At 39.6% G+C, this 25,696-nt stretch overlaps 2 protein-coding genes across 6 annotated transcripts; one reads left to right on the top strand and one right to left on the bottom strand.

Annotated features, from left to right (window-relative positions):
- The first annotated feature begins 230 nt into the window (after window positions 1-230).
- On the top strand, window positions 231-12,862 carry elavl3 (ELAV like neuron-specific RNA binding protein 3). 5 transcript variants are annotated; one of them, XM_040122496.1, is made up of 8 exons: window positions 231-239; window positions 7,266-7,482; window positions 7,578-7,681; window positions 10,001-10,154; window positions 10,297-10,525; window positions 11,055-11,108; window positions 11,702-11,740; window positions 12,514-12,862. In XM_040122496.1, the coding sequence occupies exons 1-8, from the start codon at window positions 231-233 to the stop codon at window positions 12,860-12,862; spliced, it is 1,155 nt and encodes a 384-aa protein (XP_039978430.1). The 5 variants fall into 5 exon arrangements, with proteins under 5 accessions (XP_039978430.1, XP_039978449.1, XP_039978439.1 ...); XM_040122515.1 differs by lacking the exon at window positions 11,055-11,108 and having other exon boundaries at window positions 12,535-12,862; XM_040122505.1 differs by lacking the exon at window positions 11,055-11,108.
- Window positions 12,863-18,859: 5,997 nt separating this feature from the next.
- Window positions 18,860-25,625, bottom strand: prkcsh (protein kinase C substrate 80K-H). The gene is made up of 18 exons (XM_040115490.1): window positions 25,490-25,625; window positions 25,062-25,210; window positions 24,410-24,526; window positions 24,169-24,264; window positions 24,025-24,082; window positions 23,772-23,889; window positions 23,110-23,239; window positions 22,782-22,866; window positions 22,316-22,400; window positions 22,102-22,185; window positions 21,857-22,021; window positions 21,670-21,766; window positions 21,215-21,284; window positions 20,951-21,040; window positions 20,774-20,848; window positions 20,593-20,692; window positions 20,320-20,479; window positions 18,860-19,071 (listed from the first exon to the last, which is right to left on the bottom strand). The coding sequence occupies exons 2-17, from the start codon at window positions 25,147-25,149 to the stop codon at window positions 20,333-20,335; spliced, it is 1,605 nt and encodes a 534-aa protein (XP_039971424.1). The 5' UTR covers window positions 25,150-25,210; window positions 25,490-25,625; the 3' UTR covers window positions 18,860-19,071; window positions 20,320-20,332.
- Window positions 25,626-25,696: the final 71 nt, after the last annotated feature.

The following is a 25,696-nucleotide window of genomic DNA, read 5'->3' as shown; positions in this document are numbered from 1 at the left end:
AGAAAACCCCTTTCTCCTCATTTTCATCCTATAGAGGACACCTACAATCTCAGAGGGCTGAGATCCCCTGGCGAAGATTGTATTTTTTTCCTTTTTTTCTTTTTTTTTCTTTTAATTTGGACTCCTGACAGAACATAAGGGCCATATAATATAAAGGTCGAAGAGACTCAGCCTTCAGCTTCAAGACCAGTGCAAAGAAGGACCTAGATTTCTTTCATTGTACGTCAAGAATGGTTACTGTACGTATGACTCTATTTCTTTTATATTTGTGGAGGGGATGTTGTAGCAGCATGCCTACATTGTATTTCAGTCCTTTTGTGTTGGATTTGTTGTTAACTACATGTCCACATGTGATATAGCCATACACAGATTTATTTCACATCTTTGCTACTGATATAGCTTTAGCGGAGATTAATATAATTCAACTACAGCTGCATGGCTATGCCCACATGCCAAAACATACCCGAGCTTTGGGATTAGTGTCCTATGTTTCCGTCCAATATTCAATGCCATATTATTATGATAAGATTAACGATCGATAGTGGCAATTAGCAATCTCATACTGAGTGATGCGCCATGCCGGCTGCGCTCCAGCCCGCAGTCATCCTCAGCCATGGATAAAGTCTTTATCCTGCCATTTTAGATGGCACAGGCTTTACGGTTTTATATCACAACCCTTCCGACTGCCTAAATGTCGCAGCTGTGAATATATTTCCTTAATGATGCAGGAGTTTAAGATTCCGCAGGATTACAGTGGTGGAAAGGCGACGAGGCGCTGGGTTCAGTTGGGGGAGGACTTGCTTTCTTTGCCTGGTGCGGCACAAGGATGCTGGAGACGGGTTTCTGAGACAAAACATGATGCCTCGGAGGCTGAGGGCCCATCCAGCAAGGCAAAGAAAAAAAGGGTCGAGTCACTCCGGGAGGGGGAGGGGGAGGAGGGAAATTACGCATCCATTGGTTTGCATTGAATCAGACAAAGTCCAAAATTCCTCAGGGTTCTCGTTGCGATGCAACCGAGCAAATGGGTTGGAAACCTCAGAGGCCGCGACAGTAAGGACGCGCACGGACATCTCCATTTTAAGCGCATTTTCTCCGAGGATCACATCGCGTACGTTCAAGATGGCCATGGTTGCATCGCGCTCGTCGGATAAAAGGAGGTGTGAGCTGCGATGAATTGGCTTTGCTCCGTGCCGACGGCCGGATTGGGCGTGTCTCTGCTGGACTTGAGAGCCAAACGAGGGCCTCCGAGCGTCAAACGGCCTACTCCGCGTTAACCTCCCGACAAGCTCGGAACAGTTGACGGCAGGTCCTTCACCTAAGCGGGCCAATTAAGCCCAGACACATTTACATTAAATTATAAAAGCCGGGATATGAATAATAAAGCGGGAATCGGCGTGGATGCTGCTCAAGGTCCAACCTTAAAATTACAGACAGGTGTTAAAAACCCCTGCTTAATAAAGAGATATACCTATATATATATGTATATATATTATGAGATATACAATTATTTTATTAGTCTAGTTTTAAGGGATTTGGAAATTATTAATTTGAATTGGACTGATATCTACACATGATCGAATGATTAGGCTGCTCAGCCCATGACTAATAAGAGAAGGAACACAATATAAATGACTTAACCCAGAGAAAGAACAGCATGTGAAAGAGAGAGCTGGTCCTCGGGACCATGGACCATGAATAACTTTAAGATCTCATTGAGCTGAATTTGAAAGGGCCAGAATACTGCTTCGAAAAACTGTGCAAAATGTGCGTGGACAGCACGTTGTTTCCTCTTCTGTGAGGCTCGAACTGTCCCACCTGCCACATTCCCGACTCCAGTGTCATTCTCTCTCCGCTGTGCATTACCCATTGTCCCCTCGCGGGCCTAGACAGTGTCACGCCGACAGAGGCTGTAGCTCCCCTCCACATGGTCCGCAGTCCTCCATGCCTGTACCGCAGTGCCAAACAAATAAAAGCGTTGAGTCAGATAACCTTTCCAAGGCGCTTACACAATTCAAGGACAAGGACAGCCGAGGCCATCACTGTACACCAGTCTCAACAGTTGCTCGATGCCAAGGAAGAACTGCTGGGTCTATATAGAATTAAAATGTGAATCTTTTTGGCTGGCGATTTAAAAGGTTAGAGGCCATTTAGACCACCAAAAATGCAACGGACTGACAGGCTCACGTTGCGTTATATCTCTACAGTTAAGACTTATATGAGACGTTAAATGCAATTATGTAAGCGGTGATTTGCCTCCTGTTGCCCATGACTTCGTGTAATTATCAGCAACAAACATAAAGCCTGAAGGGGAAGACGGAGAGAGAGGATGTACCCTCCATCTCTGAGACAGCAAAATCCATCTCTTGGACCACTTTGCCCGTACAATAATCTTTTTATGGAACGAATATTGACCAGATAATTTCACTGCAGAGGGTGCACAAATCTGACGTTAACATTGATTGATAATTTTGTGAGGGTTATGGAAAAACATTCTTTTCCCTGACAATGCATATTTCTATTATTAATGGCGGTCATTCGCCTTTACACACGCGTAACGCTCGCCGAGGTAGAGCCACTTTACCCAGCCTTTGAAATACAACTATCACTAAATACACGACTATCCATTTTTGTCAGGGCAACGGATCCACGTCAGAAGATAAATACCTACGATTGCTGATTTTTTTTTTTTTTTTTTTTTTTTAATTTGACCTATCATGGCGTTTCTGACTTGGAGCTGGCAACTGTAACAGCCATTGTTCCCGGAGAGTCCTGCAGCCCCCTGGCCACAACACAAAGCGCCACTGTTTACATTAATATTCATAGTGCTGCCATAGCCTCGGCGAGAGAGAAGAGGAGGAACGGGTGGCTCTTTTGTTTGGTCGTTTCAATACGTTTATTCAGCAAAAAGGCGCTCCGGTTCATGAATGCCTGCAGAGCTCACAAGTCTTGCCTTTTAAAAAGGTCTAAATAAGAAAGACCGTGAAATCGAGGGATTCGGTTTTAGCTTTTGCCACAAACCACGTAGCAGAAAAATGTGTGTGTGTTTTTTTTTTCCTTAATAACTCGAATTTAAACGTTTTAAAATTCTACGAATAAAATAAAATAAAGCGACTCGGTGGTCGTTGCAGAATTCACAGGCCTCTGTCTCCTCAAACGAGACCGTCCGAAAGCCACTCCCTTTTTCAGCACGCTGGAGAGCGCCCCGCATGCTACAAGGGCTTCCAAGACAAATTTGTCTCCCCTAGCCTTTGACGTTGTCTGCCCCCATCTTATCAAAGCAGCCCATTCTCGGGGAGCCGGAATCTTTCAGAAATCTTTTATTTTTAGTCGGCGGAGCGGAGAATAGAAGGGAGCCTCGGTGCATGGCTGACATGAGCTGTGACTCCTGTCGTCCTGTTGTTTTACAGCTGCCACCATGATCCCTTAAGCTGCAGAGAGTGTGGCTAATGCCCTTTGTTTGGGATAATCCTGTAATCTGTGTTATTTAGAAGGCTCATTTACACTTCAGCCTAGCATTCAGTTTCGATTCATGCCTTCCAGAAAAAAAAAAAATCTTTATATAATGCATTATAATGTGGAGTAGAGACAAGGTAATATAGTAAAAGGAGAAATCCTTGTCATCATTTTTAATTCAAAAAATATATTAATATATATATATATATTTACTTTGTACTTGATGATTAGTTTTACTACACAAAGAAAACTAAAATACACTTAGATCACATAAAGCAAATGTATTTACTTCTAAACTAAGCCTATAATTATCAAACACTTATTCTTTTTTGCTGGGAGTGCAAGCCAAAACAAAATACTGATGGTGACCACGTCCTTTACTCTCATGTTATATTGCACCGATATTCAAATGTATTTTCTGTTGATTCTTCATGCACTGTAACGTGTAGCATTTGGAGCAGAGATGAATTGGGAAAGCCGTATACAAGCATCAAAAGACAGAGAACAATGACTGCATATACATGTAGTCATGTAATGCTTTCTGTGTTTTGTAAGTTAATAGTGCACAATGTAGGAGGTACATGTGCTTGGCAGTGGAGGCAGGGCTCTTGTTTGCGTGCAAGTCTGGGTTCATGTGTTTGGCAGGGGAGGCAGGGCTCGTGTTTGCGTGCAAGTCTGGGACCATGTGTAGGCGATGCTGATGCAGTACATTAAATATTAAGGGAGATCTCACAGAACCCCAAAATAGAAAAAAGCAGTGTGGGACACATAGTTCTACCCTAACAACTCGAATCTTTTACAAATTTTAAAAGAAGATTTTTAAAAGATTATTTTTACAGTGCCTTTTCAACCTTATTAGATAGTTAACAAGAAATACGTTGCAATAGAAGGGGCAATGATAGGCAACAAAAGACCTGGGCCATATTTACACCCTGGATATCGTGGTTACGAAGTACCCCTGGATTGAACATCTCTATTGTCTCCAGTAGTAGAAAATGTCTGAAGCCTATAGCTTGAGTAGCTCTATACTTGGCATATTGTGATTATTCATGCTATTGTAGGTCTTTATACAACGTCAAAATGACTTATTGTATCTTTATATCATAGTAAGGAGGTTGTTGCAAATCAAACTCTAGACTATTTAATTTTTATGTTGGTGTAGAATGTAAAATAGGACGGCCTAAAGACGAAACAATCCTCTGTGGTTTTTATCTTTTCTATTTGTTTCAAATAACTACAAAGCATGCTGTTTCTCTCTTTTTCTGTATAAAAATGTTATTGCTGCTTGTGTCAGCCAATCTCAGTGTCCAGCCCGTTACTCGGTGGGTCTGTGAATTATATAACTTCACACTGTTCACTGGGGATGTGTGTTCTGCCATGCTGGGGGTTATTTCAGTTGGCCCTGATGTGTGTGTGTGTTTTTTTTTTCCATCAAAATGCTTTTGTCATATTTGGGACTCAGTCACTTTATAATATTTCTAATAGTCAGATGCATCAGATTACACAACAACGTACTAGGTCAATATAACAATAAATAACAGCTTGATTCCACCTTTACTGTCAACACGTGTTACTCGTATCATCATTTATAACAGCACAAAAATTCAGCTGTCATTTTAGCTGTGCTATTTTTATGCTGTCCTAACTCTTAACCGTTGTCAACCCTTAACATTATCAATTTGACTTACTGATAGTCCCTGTGTCTGCAAAGCTATATAATATGAATAAATGGAGGAAAAATGTCTGACCTGTATATCCGCTCCTAATATGCACAGACATAAATACACACTGAGCTTAAAGTAAGAAAGCCATTCAGCCATTTGAAACAATGCAGTCTTTGAGGGGCTGTTACCTGGGCAACCTGAGTCGAGGTGAGGCTCAAAGCAAGACAGCAGCAGCAGAGACGAGGGAAAAAGGCAGGTTAGACAGATCAATTCGCGGATGCTAGAAATGGAGAGAGAACACACGAAAATGCCCGTAGATTCAAAAATATAATCGAAGAAATTAATTATTTTAGTTATGTGATTATAACAATGAAACAGAGCACAATACAAATACAATGAGATGGTGGATTTCCAAGAGACAGTGAACTGTGAAAGCCCACATTTCCACACTGCATGAGATTCACATCCTGAAATAAAGTCCTCATCTTTGTCAGTGATCATTCTAGGTTACCAACAAAGAAAAATACTTAGGGGAACATAAAATGCTCACAGCCGTTTGGGCATTAAAATATAGCTGGTTATGTGTTATTAAAGGACATAATCCAAAAAGCTATAGGGGCTAATTGCAAGATAAATATATTTTTTTAAATAATGCTTATGTGGTCCAGTGAGACCTATTTCTGAAAAATTCATTAATTAAGTCCCTTTGTTGCTTTGGACTACATTGAAAGACCCCAAGAGTTTAGAGAAGACTCAATTAGCCCTATTGACATACATAACACCCACAACTTAGAGATCTGCAACAGCTCAAACCCACAATTTGACACAATAATTTGAATTCTGGCCCTACAAGTGCACATGAAAACTGTTTATCTAGACACTTAACGGTGCTGTTTGTGAAAATGTATGCAAGTATTGAAATGGACCATAGTTCCAATAGTACACTTAAAAAAAGCACTGCAAATGCAACCATGGTCATTTTAGATGCATTGGTCAACAAAGAGAACCGAACTCATGCATGCATAAATACTTATTTACTTTGCCAAGTGAAATAAATCAAATATTTAATCTGGTGATGTCTGAACAGGAAAATATTTCAGATGCAAATGAAAAAAATATTTTGCATATCAATATACTAAATACGTGCATCATAAAGTAGGGTGCAAAATTAAAATAGTGGATAGTAAGCCCAAAACTGTTGCAGATTTTCAGTTTGTGATATTAGATGTTTTGAACAAATAAACAAGTAGGTGCAGCTATATAGCATCAACATCACACTAAGAAATGACACTGTCCCCAGTTTAACTTGAATTATTTTTCCTTTGTTTACATAAAAAAAAGAATTTACAATGATTTCTTATGATTCAGAGACAGAAAACTAGGTGCTGAGAGTGAGGAAAGGGAAGGTGGAGCAGGAAGTTTTGTTTCTGACCACACAGATGTTCTTTGAGAATCCTCTGTAGATCAAATTAAGCAACATGTTGTACTGCGGAGCAACATGAGACACAAACACTATACTTTGCACTAACCCACACCCTTACTCTACTTACAAAAATAGTCAGTTGACAACAAAGAAACCTTAACAAAGTCAAAAAAACAAACATGTAATCCCTAGCTTATTTTTCTACCAAACCCCATTATTCCTCATTTATTCTTGCATCAAATCCATTTAACATTGCCACTCTCCCTTTTGTTCGTCATCTCACCCCCTGCCACCCCTAACTCCCCCAGCCTCTCGCCAGCTTCACATACCACCATCAGTATTATCCATCCCTGTGTAATGATGTAATGGTGTTTGACCCTGGAAGAGAGTAGGGGGAGGGGAGGAGTAAGGAAAAAGGGACTGTGACATCTGCAGGACCAGAGGCAGGGAGCCGGGGAGGAAAGATGGGGTGAAGAGGGGGGAGGGGAGATGATAAATCAGACCTCGTATCCATCTCCATTTTAGCAATGCTGATTCCTGACCTTTCCTTCTGACAGTGACAAAGTGGACAGTCTGTGTGCATGGTTGGGTGTATAGCTTCTATTTGTGTATGTATTATAGTAGGTTAAATAGTAAATATGCATATATATACAGCCATATCACCACTGTGTCCATTTGTGTGATGTTTTGAATTATGAATCTAACTCCACCCTCTTCCTAAGCAGATAATCAGCACCATGGAAACCCAGGTGTCCAACGGTCCAAGCGGAACCAGTCTGCCAAACGGTCCAGTCATCAGCACCAACGGCTCCACAGACGACAGTAAAACCAACCTGATCGTCAACTACCTGCCTCAGAACATGACCCAGGAAGAGTTCAAAAGTTTGTTTGGTAGCATTGGAGAGATTGAGTCCTGCAAGCTAGTTAGAGACAAGATAACAGGTATAACAATTTGTCCACATTGAAAAAAAAATATTGAGCACCTCAGCTGGTTTTGATAATGTTCGACATTACCATGCCTCTTTCTTTGTCTCCAGGTCAGAGTTTGGGATATGGTTTTGTAAACTATGTGGATCCAAATGATGCAGACAAGGCCATCAACACACTCAATGGTCTCAAACTACAGACTAAAACAATCAAGGTGAGCAGACCTCTACTCTCTACAATATCCCTGTTTATTTTTTTGATTCTTGATGGCATGCTAGACAAAAAGAAAGGAAGTGGAGATTTTGTCAAGGGGGTTGTTGAAAGACGTGGTGACAGACGTGACAGAGGGAGGGGAGGAAAAAAGGGAGGAGGCGGCAGAAGGGAGCAGTGGCTAGAACAAAGGAAGTGAGAAAAAGGGTGAAAAGAGAAGGAGAGAGTGGAGGTCAGAAAGCAAGGGGCGGACAGCATGCAGAGGTTATTGTGATGGAAATGTAATTAGGAAGCCTGACTGTGGTGCACGAGGGTCAGACCAGGTTACCCCATCTGCCTCCAATCTAGGCTAATTAGGGGGCTTCTTTGTCCCAAAATCAGATGAGGGAAAGAGGGGGGCGTACTATTAAACACTACTTCCTTCCATCCCCCCAACCTGATCAAAGTAGATCAAAGATTGAGACAAACTGCAGGGTTGAGAAATCAAATCTCTGAGAGAGCAGAGCAGGTGATCTTCCAACAGCTGTCCATGAATAGGGACGTTAATTCTGACTTATGACTGATCAAACCATGAGCTGTAAGCAGGCAATGCTGAGAACTGGATTTGGTTACTTTTTTGGAAGAACAAGTACACATATTGTATTGTACATAATATCGATTTACAGTATGCATAGGCTTTCAAATACAAGATAAGTACCTCTTACTTTGGTACAACCATGTAGCAAGGGGGCTAAAATTGTCATGCCAATTATTACAATTTATTGTTAATCTTATTTTAGGACATTCATTTATTATTTAATTAATGTATATATACATCACTCTCGCTATAATTAGCTTCTTAATAATTTACTCTCAAATTTAAAAATAACTCCTATGGTCAATATCATAGTTTCATCTTTCTGATTTTGCAGGAGGCTTCAATAGAGAGGGGTGAGACTGTGAGAGAGGGGGCAACAGTAGAAGGGTAGGGGGTAACTCTGAGAGCAGAATGCCAATGACAGGATTAGAGGCCATATGGGCTTCAGGCACCATCTGTACTGTGGGAGCGACAGGGAGAGGGTTAATTATAGGGCAGCCTCTGCTCCCTGAACACAGCAACTCCCTCCTGACTCGTCCAGAACACCCTAATCACTGCACCACACAACCCTCCTGCTTATACAGTCTGTCTGTGTACACAATTACACTGGTGCTTAGTACTGATGGATGAAATCAGAACACCTGTATTCTTTCGAAAGATAATATACATACTTGATAATAATATTGCCTTGTGCACACACACAAAGGAAGCCGTGAACACAATTCTAATATTAAAACTATTCATAAAAAAAGTAGTAAAATTCTTGAACATTTATATTCATTAAACCAATACATATGCATATAAACAGTGTGTGTGTGTGTGTGTGTGTGTGTGTGTGTGTGTGTGTGTGTGTGTGTGTGTGTGTGTGTGTGTGTGTGTGTGTGTGTGTGTGTGTGTGTGTGTGTGTTTGAGCAGTGTGTTTATAAATTATCAAGGATCCTGCAAAGTCTTGTGATGCTCTTACATTGTTTGCTGTTTGCCAGTGGAGCTGTTCTCCCCTAGAGGACAGAGACAAAGGAAGGAGGCAGGACAGGGAGGGCAGCTCAGCCTATCTCAGACAACACTCACTCTGTCTCTCCATCACACAAAAACACAGCACTCCCAACAAAGCACTGAACTGAAGTATCTACCACACGTGTTCACATCCTCCCATAAACACAATAACAAGATTATGTGTATGGCTTTACAATCAATCAGATATTCCTCGGCAGTAACAGATCTAAAATTTTCTGAAAGTAGACCAAAGGAAAACCATAAGGGATATAAGCACAGAACCACCAAAAATTGCTGTGCACTAATTAAGTCGCTGGTGAATTCAGGAAAATATATCAACTAAGACTGATGTTTTTCAGTGCAAATCAAAGCTGACACTTGTGCTTGTTAACTTATGATTGGTATCAGTTTGGGCAATGGCCGCAGTCGTCTCTGCGTCTCTGACAGTCTCATTGTGGCTTGGTGTGAGCTTAAAGGCACTGATTAAGTCCACAGATAGCAGAGAGAGAGTTGGGTCTGTGATCTGAGATAGCGAATAAGGAGAAATCAGTGGGTGTCAAAGTAAAGACTATCTGTTGGGCACTCTTTGAGAACTCAGTCCACTTAAATCAGGTCTTTCAAACATGTTTCTTAACTTGAAGTCTTCAAGTCCAAAAAGCTTTTTTTTTCTAATTTAAGCCTTCTGAGACAAATGCGATTTGGAGGTATATTAATAGAATGCCCTTATTGACTTATTTTACTTGGGTGTTATAGGTATCATATGCCCGGCCAAGCTCGGCTTCTATCCGTGATGCCAATCTTTATGTTAGTGGACTCCCCAAGACCATGAGCCAGAAAGACATGGAACAGCTGTTCTCCCAATACGGTCGCATCATCACATCCCGCATACTAGTGGACCAAGTTACAGGTATATCCTTATTTCACTTCTCATGCTGACAGTTAGTTCCTCTGGATGACCTCTATCTATCCCAGCCAGGACAGTTAGACTTGTAGGCAAGAACTGTGGTTGATGCCAAGGTAGTAACACTGGTCTGTTTTTTTATTCGGAGCAGGCATATCACGAGGAGTGGGTTTCATCCGGTTTGACAAGCGAAATGAAGCAGAGGAGGCCATCAAAGGTCTGAACGGACAGAAGCCTTTGGGTGCCGCTGAGCCCATCACTGTCAAGTTCGCCAACAACCCCAGCCAGAAGACAGGCCAGGCCTTACTGACTCAGCTGTACCAGACTGCTGCCCGCCGCTACACGGGGCCCCTGCACCACCAGACTCAGCGTTTCAGGTACTGAACCTTTACCAACCTCAGAGTGTCCATCACTAACCGACAGATAGTCCATAAAAAGATACTGTTTCAAGACCAAGTCACAGGTCATCCTGCTTTGTTGCTTTGCTTAAGCAAACTCTATATCCTACAAATTTTGAAAGCCAAGTGTTAAGTGTGTCAATATTTCATTGTTTTAGTATTACATGTATTATTATCACTGAGTCAATAATCAAAGTCAAGTTTCTAAAAGGTTTTTTGATAATTATCAAGCCTCAACTACACCAGAGAATAGCTAAGAGTAAATATTCTTCAGTGGCTACATTCAAGAACAGTTCATCAGATGAAGTCGCACAACCCAAAAAATAAGAAAAACTGTATGGTCAAAAACATTCCAAAGGAAAAAACAAAACATTTTATGTCACTATTAACACTTATTATTAAACTGTTCCTTTTAGCAATATCATTAATTTATAGTAAAGAAGGAAATGGCAATATGGCATTGTCCCTCCTTCTCACTCTTTTTCTCTGACTTTCTTTTAAACTGCAGCGTGATCCCTTCACTTGGAAAGGGACCAGATCCAAATAACAGCTCAAAACCAATGTAAGAGACCAGATTTTATCAAGTACAATACAAAACTAAAGCTAAATAAATTTTGGTGTAAGAAGAATCATACTGAACCTTTAAGTGTTGCCTATACTTCATATATTAATTGCCATTGCCAAAGTTTGGCCACATCTACACGTGTAATTATGAATAAAGGTTCAAAAGCTTTGAAAGTCAAAGGCTTCCAGTATGAAATATTTTTATGGAACCTCAAAAACAACTGTAAGTATACTCTGATGTTGGAATGCAAACTTACTCTGTATGGATAATATCTTTTTACTCAGCAGATGTGAAATGCCCTAGGACAAAGATTTATTTATCTTACATTTGGACTATTAAAGGGGAACATATTTTGTGAGCTTAAACAACTGAACTCATTTATAGCAATAAATACCAGCTGAGGCACATATTCACAGGACTATTTGACAAGCCATCAGTTTGTGGTTGGATGGTTTGGGACTGCGGTGCAGTGAAGGATGCCCTCTGGAGGCCAGCTGGTGAAGGAGCTACATGTGAACTGACAGCCCCCCTTCCTTGTAGATCTCATAACTAACTTCTGCATCCCCTTCATTCTCCCTCTTGCGTTGCAGACTCGACAATTTACTAAACGCCAGCTACGGAGTCAAGAGGTAAATGCCAAAGGTGTATTTTCAAAAGCATCCATGCCAAAATAAAACCTCAAACAAAGTGCCCGGAATACCACCTGCTGACTTCTCAAAATGAGACATTATGGCCATAATTCCTAATACCCACTGCCCATTTAACCATGTTACAGAAGCAGCCCAGACAACAAAATACTGTAATTGCAATAAGCAATGATGCACCCTTCTAACAGCAGGGTATTCTGGCATGGCTTTGTTTAACCTTTTTGTTCGTTTGTTTTAATTACTAGAAATAATTTATATGTATTTATTTATGAACTAACATTGTCAGTTTCAGTTGCTTTAATGTCCCCTTTTTTTCACCAGCATGGACATACCAGATTCCGTTTGCGTCTCCTCTGTTTGCTCCAGTTTTTGTATGATTTGATTCCAATTTGCTTTTCATCCCTCTCTAGGTTTCTGTGTTTTGTTCAATACTGTGAATTTCTGTTGAACATTGTGATTCATGTGTTTAATTCTTCCAGAGGCTTTGGTCAGCAGAGAAAATGAGAAAATATGCAGTTTTTTTGGGTGTCCGTGTCTCGGGGCACACAGCGTCATTTTGTATGGAAACGGGTAGTTTGGAGCCACTGTGGTGCCCGCATATTTATCTCCTTACTGTACAGCAGAGGGGATGGAGATGGGGTCCCTCGACTCCATACCCGACTACAAGCTTTATCATTTCTCACAGATATATGCCCGTAAGAGACAGTATAGAGCACTGAATGCTGTGTGGAACTTCAGAATGACACCCATGGTAGTTCTCCTACTCTCTTCCCCAGATTCTCGCCTATCACCATTGACAGCATGACCAGCCTGGCCGGGGTCAACCTTACTGGTCCAACTGGAGCTGGCTGGTGCATCTTTGTGTACAACCTGTCCCCCGAGGCGGACGAGAGCGTCCTGTGGCAGCTCTTTGGGCCTTTCGGTGCCGTCACCAATGTCAAGGTCATCCGTGACTTCACCACCAACAAATGTAAGGGCTTTGGCTTTGTCACCATGACCAACTACGATGAAGCCGCCATGGCCATTGCTAGTCTTAATGGCTACCGCCTGGGTGACCGCGTGCTGCAGGTTTCCTTCAAGACCAGCAAGCAGCACAAGGCCTGAGAGAGAGGCAGTGGGCACCAGCTCCTTCGACCTGCGGGGAGAGCAACCTGAGCTCCCTGTGCCATCACTCTACATGGGCCTGGACTGAGTCTCTCTCTGACACATTCTCACACAAATTCATAATATATTATTACAAACACAGACATACAGATAAACATACATGCAGACACATAACCAAACATATCCATTCGCAAGCATACACACGTCAGAGTTTCAAACAAACACACTAGTGGAGTTTTTCTTTTCTCTTTACACAACATGCTAGTCCTTCCCTATATTTGCCTGGATTGAATTAGAAGGGGTACGTAGCTGGTTTGTTGGGTAGGGGCAAGAGCTATCTATTTAGGAGACAGTCTAACGAATGTGACAGAGAATGTGTACTGAGTGCTTTGATTGAATTCAGGCAAATAATGACAACTGCTAAACAAAACGATCAAAAATTTAAATGAACAAATATGTGCAATTTACCCAAACTCTTACCCCACCATCTCTCCCACTATCTTGCTGGAGAGGATGTAGTCACTTTTTTACACTTGGGCATTTTGAATCAGCGATTTTTTTAGATCAAAGAAAATGAAATTAAAAAACAGTGTTCTCTTATATACGTCTATTAAAATATAACTATATATTCAATATTTAAGGTGGTTATAATAGCCGAGTATGTAAGCATTTTCTAGAAACTTTGACTACTGTTTCCTGACCTGCATTAGGTGGTGCCTAGCGTAAAGGCAGTTTCTCTACCCTATGTGAGCTTGTTAGCTCAGACCCAATATCATTTAGGTTAACTAATGAATATGAATACTGGTCACAAAAAAAGAGTAGTCCGAAGGCCATCAGAATCACTCTTTCCCTCAGTCTCACACCGAACAACACAAACGTCACTTAAGTATCACAGAAACACAGTTCAGTAAGTAGAAAATATACACATATTTAGTCCACACGAACAAAAAAAGGTTCCTGTATTTTTTCTAATCTAGAGCAGCAGTACTGGCATGGTGACAGTGTTCATTATTATTCTCTTGTGTGAGAGGGATGATTGCGAGGGGAAAACCGTTTCACCGTAACACAGCCACATCACAGGAAAATACCGGTGTTTTTAAACTTTTTGCATCATTTTTTAAATTGCATCTGTATTTTACATTATCCACAGGCCATGTTACTTTGCACGGCTTTGTCAGCCATGACTCGGTGTGAGATCCCTTTAACTGACCTTGGTGTCAAGAGATCAAGAGAAAATGCAAACAAGATGTGAAAGAACACCAAATTATGTTGTTCTAGCTGACATGCTCTGATTTTGAATGTTACTGTTACTTAAGAGAGGTTATTTCTTCAGATTTGTATAAATGTAAGCAGAAGATTTGATCATTTCAATATGATTATAATCCAAGTAGCTGCAAAAAGTAACTCTGAAAAAGATGTCAAACAACACACCCATGGACTGAACAATGGTCTAGGCAGGTCTGCAGCCAAACAACACAGATGAGCAAAAAACTCAAGAGCACCGGTATTATTCTTCTGTCTAGTGCACAGATAGAAGCTCCATGAGTAAATGAGGTCAAAGTTTTGCATTTCAGCAGAATACACGGGCTCTACAGTAACAACATGCATAAAGCAGATTAAGAGAACTGCAGTTCTTAATGGCTAAACATATAAAGCTGACTTAGAGTCACATGTGTGAGCAATGATATCTGGCAATGTTAAAATGATCATTGATCCTTTGAGGAGACAGATTACCAGTTCCTCCAGCTTTGCCAAATGCTCCTCAGTTTTATTTAAAACCCCTCTATTCTCCTAAAAGCTTCCCAGAAACTTTGAACTCCTGCCCTCTCAAAAGATGACTGTACGACATCAAGCCTGCAAATAAGTGTCATTATTATACTTCTGTTCACAACAGAAAGGTATTTATTTATTTGCCTCAGATCTGTTTGGCACTACCACAAAAATAGCATTTCTCAAAATATCCCCAACCCAACTGCATGAAAATTATTTATGACACCCTGATGAAATATTAAGGCCAACCTGTCTAGCTGAAAAGTCTGTTACACACCAGACTTAAGATTTACCTTGGGGAGAGCTAATGTCTTTCAATATCAAGACATCTGCACATGATAACAGATTAAATAAGGTCAACTATATTCAAGACATTTTGCTTTTGCTTTTCTAAATGACGCTGTGTTAGCCAAAGAGGACGATCTCTTTGAAAGGATTACATTAGAGATAAATCTATTTTTATACATACAAAGAACAAGACCTTGTGCTGAATTTTTACAGATTCTTAAGCTTGGAAAATTGGGACATCGCATGGCTTTATTTTAAACCCTCTGATCTTTGCAGACCAAGGGGGAACAGGCATGCGGTGTATGGGTGGGGATTTAGGGAAGGGGCGAAGGAACATTGTATCTCATATAAACCTAACCATTAAACCATATCAAAACGATTGAAAGAAACTTATCAAAAACAAATCTGATTTTAAAAAGTAAAATTAAACAGTTGGGGGTGTAACCTGACAGACACATCTATACTTTTGATTGCTTAGACACACTCACATCTCTTGTCCTGAAGTTATGTACAGTGTTGCTTCAATGATGGTGCAGTGAAGTGAAGTTCTTTGACTTGAGAATCCCAGACAAAGCTGCAGTGAGATCAGCTCATTGCCCAGCAGAAAAACTGAATAGATGCTTACAGATAAATAGGTAAAACGCAGACTCAAACAGTTTCGCCAATTAATAATGACCATTGAGCATGATTCTTCATGATTAGATACATTTGATTTTTGCCAAAGAACTGCTTTGTAAGTCAGTACCAAGAAGGATAATTATAACTATATTATTCCCTGAGTAATTGCTGTACAAATCTATGTTGTTTATCGAATAAGGACCCTCTACAATTTCAGTTATCATTACTTTTGAATATCTAAGTTGCGCATATCAGTTTGCATTTGTAAATCATAAAACCACTAAACCAAATGCTAACATGAAACAGTTGCAAGCTTTGCCATTTGCACACATTTCATGCAGACACCGAATGATAAAAAAAGGCATATCAAAAATAAATTAGGATAAATCAATTCAGCTCTTGACAAAGGAAAAATCGTATGCATCCATATAATGTATTTCCCTTACACTTATATCATCTATTTGGTCTTGTGACCAGTTTATTCCTTTAAAGCCGTTAACATTGCACCACTTCAAATGCTTACTCTGGCATCTTTCAATCTGACTCATACTGTTTCATCCCCCAAAATATTCTGAATGATTGTTGGTGGGGTGTCCAGAGCTGACCACATAAAAGACTAATCTAGCTATTTTGGGTCGAGCACTTTGCAAGAGATAGCAGAGTAGGACTGAGCACTTGATGAGACCAGTGAGAGACGTTAGGAACAACTGAGATAACAGGCCATGTTGTACTGCAGCTGGAGTTGTTTACCCAGCCATGTCCGATGTAGTACAGTCAACCCACAAACCAAACCGACAGCCCGAAATGACCTTTCATACACAGTCTATACAAAGACCTACACCTAATGTACAGAAGAGAGCGAAGGACCATGGCAGGAAACAGTACTACACTGCTTGAGCAACAACAATAATCATTTAAAAAGACAAAAAAACTTTCCTATGGAACAGTAAGTGCAATGTGCTTTGTTTTTATATTGACTGAGAACAAATGATATATATTTTTTAAAAAAGAAATTAAACGTCACACTGAAAAGGTTTGCAGAATAGTGAAAGGAGCAAAAGTTCAGACAGAAACACAAAAATGAACAGACTCATTAAGAAAATCAAACAAGTAATGAGAGCTCTGATCTATAAATTTCCATAATCACTTCCTCAGCCCCTAATTTGTGCTCTGACCAAGCAAGCTCAAACAAACTGCATATTTGGCTGTCTTAATAGAACAATTCTCAATGACCTTGAAAGGAATACTGTCTAATATATCATCAGTTTTAGCCCATGTCAATTTCAAATATCATTTTTTTCCTGTAATTTATTGATTTCATTTACATATCAAGACTCACTTGTTAAATTAGCGTATTTGTGTTGTTGATGTTGCCATAGAGAACACACATGGGTCAAAGATTATGTTTGGTTGCATTGATTGGGTACAGTTTTTTATTTTTCTTCCATTATTTAATTAGTTGCAGTTTTTACAGTGTATGCAGATTTTAGACTTAGTTAGAATTTTTTTATTTCAATCAAACTGTGTTCAATTGTGTTTGTAAAAGTCTGTGGTAGCTTTTGTTGCAACATAAAATAATTTAAACAGAAAAAATTCAAAATAGCGCCAACAAACTTGTATTATTTGGGCGACTTTAAGCTTGTAGTTTTAACTTATTGTTAACTTAAAAACTATTTATTATGATTATTATTATTGCCTCGTATAAAGTATGTTTTGTGTATATTTATGGTTTATTTCATTATATTTGCAAGTTTAAAAGATTTTAAGTTTGCCAAAATTGTGGTTACACCATTTCGTTTCTTAAAAGGGGGACAAATAGAAAAACAGCTTTAGAAGTACGATTTGGAAACGTTCTCCATAGTCAAAGAATGCACTGCTATATTTAACTAATTGAAGTGTATAAACATACATGCTGTGTGCTAGATGTTATGCCTTTACTGCCTGTGTTCTGTTTGTCTTGTTAAATGAAAATCTTTTAATTATTTAATCTAATCACAGTCTTGTTTTTTCAACCACTCGGTGAACCCCTGAGACATGGGACAGCCCCTGTAGTGAGGCTTTGGTCCGATTTATGGTCCAGCATTTAGCCAGTAACAGAGGAGATGTCCTGGGTATGATATGCTCTCAAGATGCTTTCCTGTTAATGTTGATGGGTTGATCTATTTGAAAAAAAAAAAAAAAAAAAGGATATTAAGGGTTCTGTTTCTGTAAAAGCATTGTAATCCTGAGATCATCTGTATCATTATCAACATCAATTTGTGCTACTGAAACAAAGACGTTGTTTGGAAACCCAGCCAAGAGCTCTGGCAAGATATAACAGGGTTCAGACAAGCTATAGGAAGGTTTTCTTGGGAGTCTCTAGGGTAGTAAAGGGGTGAGTGGTCCTTCTGTTTCTCAACCAACTGTATTTTGTGTCTATTTATTTAGAAGAGGGGACGCAGTAACTTAGTGATGTTTTTCTTACATTTTCCTGGAATGGTAGAACAAATCAAAGGTGAAAATGATCAAAACAGTTCTGCTGACACCAATATCAGTGGAAGAAATACAAAATCTCATACTTCCAAACTTGACCAAATGAACAATGTCAAAATTTAACAAAGAAAAAAAAAAAAACCTTTCAGTTTAGTCTAGGATATTTATTACTGGGATTTCAGCTGAAGACGCTTGAAGACTTTTTCATGGAATTGTTTAATTATTTGTACTTTACATGCCAGAAAAAAATAAAATAAAAGTTACAAATATTAGTGACTTGATTTTTATTGACTGTCAAAAAAATATTACTGAACGTTCTTACCAAACATGTCTTTTTAACCATCATGCATTAACTACATTATGTACACATTAACTAAGGCTTGTATGTTGGCATTCGAACTGACATGTTTTAAGAACACAATCACATAGAAAGATTAGAAGTTATTTTGATACCAACATGTTTCCTAACACTCTCCAGTTAGTTTTGTAATAGGTCTTTTGAGTAGTAAGTCCATATTTTATATGCATTAAATAAAGGCAGATAAATTACTGTGCTAAATAGTTTGACAGTATGAAAGAAAGAACAGAAGCATACGCTACTGCTTTTAAACATGTGCAGGTTTTGGGGGTTTTTTGTGTTTGTCCCCACACACACACACGCACACGCACAGGTCTTCCTAACTGTTTTTTTCCCCAGTAATCATGTTTTAGAAGTGTATTTAATTACTACTACAATTAATAAAAACTGCATATACCATATTTGGAAGCAACCATTTTTGATAGAGAGATTAGTTATAACAAAATGGTCATAAAGTAGGCTGTAATGGCAGAGTTAAAAATGGACACAAGTTTGGAATATGATAAAAAGAACTTTATTTCAAAACACTACATTTGACACAAATCAGGGAATCAACACAACAGGTAGCACTGGACGTTGGAAGTGTAGACGACATAACTAATCAGAATTTCCATCGCGATTGTTAGCCGACACCAAGGTGGTGCCGCTCACAGCATGGCAACTTCATGTTGCTGCAGTGACTGTGTGGTCCCTCAGGAACAACCTGCAAAATAGAAAGCATACACTGTCATTTGAATGGCTTCTTTGCTTAAGTCATGGCTTCCCAGTTGTTAAAGGGGAAGAACAATTTAGTTGCAATTAATCCCTGTAGGTTTAATTTCCGAGGAATAAGCATTTACACCAGGGATATATCGACTCCAAAGTAACACAAAAAGTGATAACTTACTTTTGGGTTAGATGATGCGTTCAGTTAAATCCATGACAAATTAAAAAAAAAATAAAAAATTAAAATTCTGTTGGCCACACTCACTTGGACAAACCTAAAGTCATGGACACTATCATTATCATAAAGATCAGCTTAGTTCAATATTTTGTCTACAATATCACCATCAATCCTAAAAACCATAAAGTGGAAAGGAGAAACCGCTAAATCATTGTTTAAAACATCAAATCCACAATACGTTACAGTAGCCTTTTATAATCCTTGTTTATTTTCAAGGTAAACTACACCTGACATCTTCTCATTCTGTACAACATCAGGGCTGGGCCCTCACAGGAAATCCCACAATATACCACATCACTATACACTGCCTATGCCCAAGGTAACCGCAATACCACCAAACAAGCAATTTTTGTGATACGCAATATATTGCAAGCCATGGTATTATCTTTAAACTTGTTCAACATTTTTCTAGAGTTGAGATGTCTGCAGTAAAGGATGGATGCAATACTGCACCAGTAAGGCAAAAGAATACATCACAATATTGTATCCAGTTTACTGATAATGTATCCAAAGAACATATGCCGTAAATATACTGCTGTTTAGATTTGTGTCGCACACACACTCCATTGTTAAATTCTTACCATTCATCAATACTTAATCCTCTTAACAAGGTCAATGAATTCAGATGAAGTTGCCGTTACCTTGGTCTTCCTGCTGTCCTGCTCTTCTTATAAAGTGAAGCTGTAACCGCACAAGGGATTTTCTTCGCAACAAAATGCTGAAAACACTAAACCTTCACAATATACAGCTCTGACTGTCACTGATTTTTATTTTACCTGAGTAGAATTTTCCATTTCTACATTTTCACCATGTAGAAATGGAGATCAGTTTATGGTCAAAAACATGAATCCTGTAAACATCTTGGCCCTAGGACTCATTTGAGATCCTAAAGGGGACACACAGGGTCCTGCAGAAACTCATATTTACACCACACAATTTGGTGTGAGATTATGTCTCAGATTATCGTAGGGGTTTGGCAACACACAGAGAAAAATTAGAGTTACTCACAAATCAAGTGGACCTAGAGCTCTACGTGCTCATGAAGCTCTGGATCCAGGTTCCGGGGCTCCTGGCAGATAGCAGGACTGGTGAACTCCATCAGGTACTCGCAGCGACTGGGCTCTGAGGTAGATGTCACAACTGTCTCCGTTCCACATGTTATCTTAACCTGTAGGACAAAGATTATTTATTTTCTAGTGCTTTGTCCAATGAGAAGCAATTATTGGGAGTAAAATCAAGCACAGAAAAAGATCAAGTCAGGACTGACTGGCTGAAACTCACTGTGGTGGACCTGTTAGGGCCTTGCCAGCATCCAGTTCCATGTTCATACTTCATCATAGAATGGATGTTATCCTCAGGACCTGCCCATTTTCCCCATGTCCTACAGAAAAAAGTACAGGATGAGTCAAGTGTGCTTCAAAAACACTGCAAACAGACAGATACAACATGGATAGTCTCTTACCCTAAGTTAGTTTCAGATCCACCATACTTGGGTTTCTGGGATACTCTGTTAAAAGGACAGAGCCTGTAGATGTACCTGAAAGCAAAAGATGAACTCAGACCTTCAGAATTAGAAACTTCATCAATTTATCATTAATAAACAGAAGGACTTTTTTCCAAAGTCAAAGTGTGCACATACTCGCTAGTAGTTAACTCATAACACTGGTTGTAGAGATAGGCAAATTCAGCATCTGGTCCAAAGTCAAAGGAAATTTCCTTCTCAAGGTTCCTGCAAGCCAAAAGCAAAACCAACATGTAACCTTTTTTGTATTTTTCAGTCTTCAACTAAGAACAGTGATTGTTCAACAAAATCATCCACTCTTACAAAGTTACACTGAAATTATGGTAACACTGATTGCATTATTGGCAGCGAAGCTCATCCACATTCAGGCTGGCTACTTACTTGATTTGATCATCCACTTCCCGGAGAGCTCTCTCAGTCGCATCAAACTCATCCCTGGCTTTCTGAGCAGCTGGGAATCAGATGCTCAGAGTTAAAATACACCCTCACGGTGAATTCAGTCCAAATCAATACATGTATTAAACACATGCTTACATACACATGTAAAAAGAGTCTGAGCAAATCATGACTTCTTGTTGATGCTTTTATTTAAAAAAAAAAAAAAAAGCAATAGACCTCTGTCATATAAAAGCTTTCATATATTCAATTAAATCGCTTTGCTCTCCTGATAAACATTTATTTGTTCTTCCAGAATGAGTGATTCATTTTAAGATATCACATTAAAATTCAAACTAATACATCCATCCGTGTTTTTTTCCCCTGGTATTTTACAGCATGACTCACTTACCCATACCAGGGACTGGCTGAGTCATTTGGTTTCATACACACACACTTACCATCAATGAGGGTCTGCGTTTCTTGGTCATAGGGTGGCATAGTCCCTTCATCATCATCATCATCCTTCTTTTCTTGAGCTGGCATCGTGTGATGGGTCTACATATCACACACAGATAAAAATGGCTCACTAAAATAAACTTGAGTGTCATCCTGTATAAATTGGACGGAGAAACTTAGTGGGCTTACCTTGTAGTCTGCGTCATCTGGGTCATCATCCTCATCCTCTTCATCATCCTCTTCTCCATCCTCCGGGATGTCATCTTCAGGGTACTGCTCAGAGTCATTGTCAGAGACTGGCTCCCTCAACTCCTCCTGTGGAGTCTCCACTGGTGCTGCGGTGTCTGCGGTGGCCTGATGCCAAGAAAGTCACACATTAGAGGAGCAGAGGCTTTTAAACATGGAGTTTACTAGAAGAATTAAAAGGTTGTTACCTCTGATATATATTTTTCTTTGATGTTATTCCAAACAGCCTCAAATGCTACTGTGTCCACTTTGTCCACTCCTCCCAATAATCCCTAAACAAACCAAAGACAAGGCTCACAGTTGGATTTGTTCAGCTACTTAAGATGTTTCAAAATTTTTAAAATACTTTAATTAAGTGACTACAGTGCTTTCATAGGAACAACATAAAAAGAAAACATTTACCTGAGCCTCTGCTTCAGTGAATGAACCATCTGAATCTGGATCTGGATCGAGCTCAGAATGGGACACAAACTCAGCCACTGAGACACTGAGATAAACAAAAGTACATCATTCACTAAGTTATAGTCAACTCGAGTGTAGATAAGAAAGGCATGGATATACAATGTTTTTAAAAAGAGCCATAAATTACTCTAAGACATTTTTACAAATTACAATTACAAAGTAGTGATCTGTATTGTATACCATCCATTTATAAGTCTGCTGTGTGGTAGCATTTTGGATTCCCAATAAATATGGTAAATCAAAAAGACAACTTAAAATAAATATGGCTCCAGATTTAAATTTTGCATTTCTTCTTTGAAGTACTTCATTAAAATTGGCTTTTAACATTTTCCCTGGTAAGCTTTACTACACTGTAAATTTTCCCTCATTATGGCTGCTAATAATTCTGGAGCGTGCTGATACTCACAAGCCATCTGCATCATCATCCAGTTCAAGAAACACCTCAGCCAGTCTCGCCTTGTCCTTCTCCATGCGAATGAGAGCTTTTTGATCTGAAACAAATTCAATTTTACTTTGTGTGAATTAACAGCGAATCTGATCATGCATGTACTTCTATACAATGTTACTATACATGTTTTGACAAAATTCAAACTATTGATCAGAGGTCTTGCACCAGAGTAGTTTTTAGAGTAATATTAGCGTGTGTGGCAATACTATCTGTAATGTGATGTACTAAAACAAAAACAAAAAAACAAAAACAAAAAAAGGACATGTACTTTCACATTTGAATTTACCTTCCCAGGCCTTCAGATGGCGCTCTTTAGCTTCTTTCTCTGGCTGCTCTGCAGTCTCCTTTACAGTTCTCAGAGCCTCCACCTTGTCTTCCAGATCCTTTTTGCTGACCTGATGATCTACCACTTTGGCCTATTGAGATAAATTAAAGATAATGAATTTAACCAAATAAGATCTACACAATACCTGAAAACTACATTCAATTTATGAAACATTGCATTAACATCTACTCCAGAGAAAACAACTGTCCGATGCAAATACAACACTTTTCCCATAGAAAGGTACTGTAACACAATTCTGAAAAGGAAACAGGAAAGAATAACAGCATTGTGCCACTAATAACCTCACGGTCAACTTGGAAGCCCTGGCATCTTATGTTCCTCTGAAATTAGCTTATTGTTTGTTTCTTTCTTTACAGGAGACTTCAGATGCATCTAGTTTTTGGATGAGAACCAGGCCCATTCTGAGTGATTGAGTAGGATGTGCTCAACTTAAGGTCACTCCCACAACTGCCTACAGTTTTTCTGTTCATAATAAGCAAAACAAAGGTGAAATAGTTAGTTAGATATACACTAGTTGGTGTAGATGCGGTAATCCATGTTTCTGAGCTCTGACTCTTGATGACTACACAAACAAATACCAAATGTTTTCTTGTCATTCACACCTTCTTATCCTCTAGGCTCCTCTTGGCCTCCTGGATAAGTTGTTTTTTAAGCATAAATCCCTCTTTAGCAATCTCTGCCATCTTCTGCAGACTCTCCCTCTCTTTGCGCCCCAACTCCCTGCAAATCATACACGATATAAAAAATTACTGAACGCATTTAATATTTTCTGGAAACTTTAAGTGTAACACATCTATCGGTTCTATGGAGAAATCATTGTAAGTTGTTAGAGTCATAATCCAAAAACATTCCCACCTGCAGGTGTTCTGACAGGCAGCACCACTGTTGTACTCATCTGTTGTGTCACAACAGTCTGTTGAGGAAACGCAGATGTTACACAAAATCCTGACCAAACAACACAACAGAAAAGAAACAGTCTGCACAGTCTAAAATTCATACCACAGATTCCATCATTAACGCGGGAGGACGGGATGAAGGCCGGTCGGAAACCTGCATTGGTGCAGTGGAAGCTGCCGTTGGGACAAGCAGCAGTGCCTATAAATAAATGTGTTATTAAATATAGGAAACAGCAGTGAGACCTATACTTACTAAGTAGACCTCCTAAACATTTATCAGGGACTATTTTATTTATTCCAGTACACTGTGGTACAAGAGTCTCCAGCATGCAGGATATACGCACCTGGCTCATCTGAGCCATCCTGGCAGTCGCAGTAGTCATCATTCACTCTGTCAAAGGAAATAGTGCGGGAGTCATCCAGGCAAGTAAATGGTTTGCCCTCTTCATAGAACTGCCGTTCTGTTGAGGAGGGTGAACAAAGGAGACCAGTCAATGCCACGACAGCTCCAAAACTACAGAGAACTGATAGTGAACTTTCACTCAACAGATTTACACTCTCTTGATTTTTTTTTTTAAGTTAGAAGAAGTAAATACAGTACAACCCTTGCAGCAAACAGGCCCAAAAAATGTGCCTTTTCTCAAATGTTGATGCACTGATTCTTTTTACGTCACCAATTAGAAATTAGAAAGAAAAACAAATGAGTAATTGTGGCAGTTGCAAACGTTTGGGCACCCAACTAATGTGACTGACATTCCATTTGTATCCAGAATTTGCATATATTTAGTGGAATCCATTATTCCCTCTGTCCGTGCTGTGTTCTCTGCACCACTGGCTTCAACACAACCCCAAAGAAAGGCTCGATTTTTATGTCCGTTTGACGCAGGGGTTGTCCTTACTTTTCACTTCAAAAACCAACAAAACATGTCATTTGCCCAGCGGTGCCCAAACTTTTGCATACAACTGTGAGTGTACTCGCGGATTATACATGCTTACTTGTTAGAGGGACACCGCGGGGGCGTTGCACTTCAACCGCAGAGACTCCGACACACAGCAGGAGCAAGAGGTAGTGCTGACAGAACATCCTGATGGTGCAGCTCCACACCGAGTCAGAATTTAGCGAGATTCAGCTGCACCGGAACCGCCTTACAAACGTATACATTTTGCAGATAAATACATGAAAGGCTTTGTGAGTAGGCATGCCTTGACATGGCTCATAATGGTATATTAGTGGCAATACAACATCAAACATTTACATTTGTCCTCGCGTTGCTCGACAGAATGCGACGACTTATTGTTAGTTAGCACAGAGCTAACAAATGAATGCTAACTTAACCTAAATCTTTAGCTAAAGGCAAACTACAAACAAACACAGAAGCAAGAATACCAACTACACGTATGTTGTTACAGTAACATCACAATACCTCGAGCGGACAGGGTTAACAGGCAGACAAAGACGAAGAAAACTTCGTAAGTTCTTCTTCTGGAGACAACAAGCTAACGGCTAATCATCGCCTCTCATTAGATCAGACTGCCTAGTTCCGTAACCACAAAGCGCATGCGTATATCCCCACCCTGTCTTTCTTGTTTCACTCTGATTGGACAACGGTTGGTTTAGCGCTTGTGATTGG

Source organism: Xiphias gladius, chromosome 3, assembly GCF_016859285.1.
Source record: "Xiphias gladius isolate SHS-SW01 ecotype Sanya breed wild chromosome 3, ASM1685928v1, whole genome shotgun sequence".
NCBI lineage: Eukaryota > Metazoa > Chordata > Actinopteri > Istiophoriformes > Xiphiidae > Xiphias > Xiphias gladius.
Note: the sequence above shows the minus strand (reverse complement) of the source record. Positions and strands in the feature narration are given on the sequence as shown.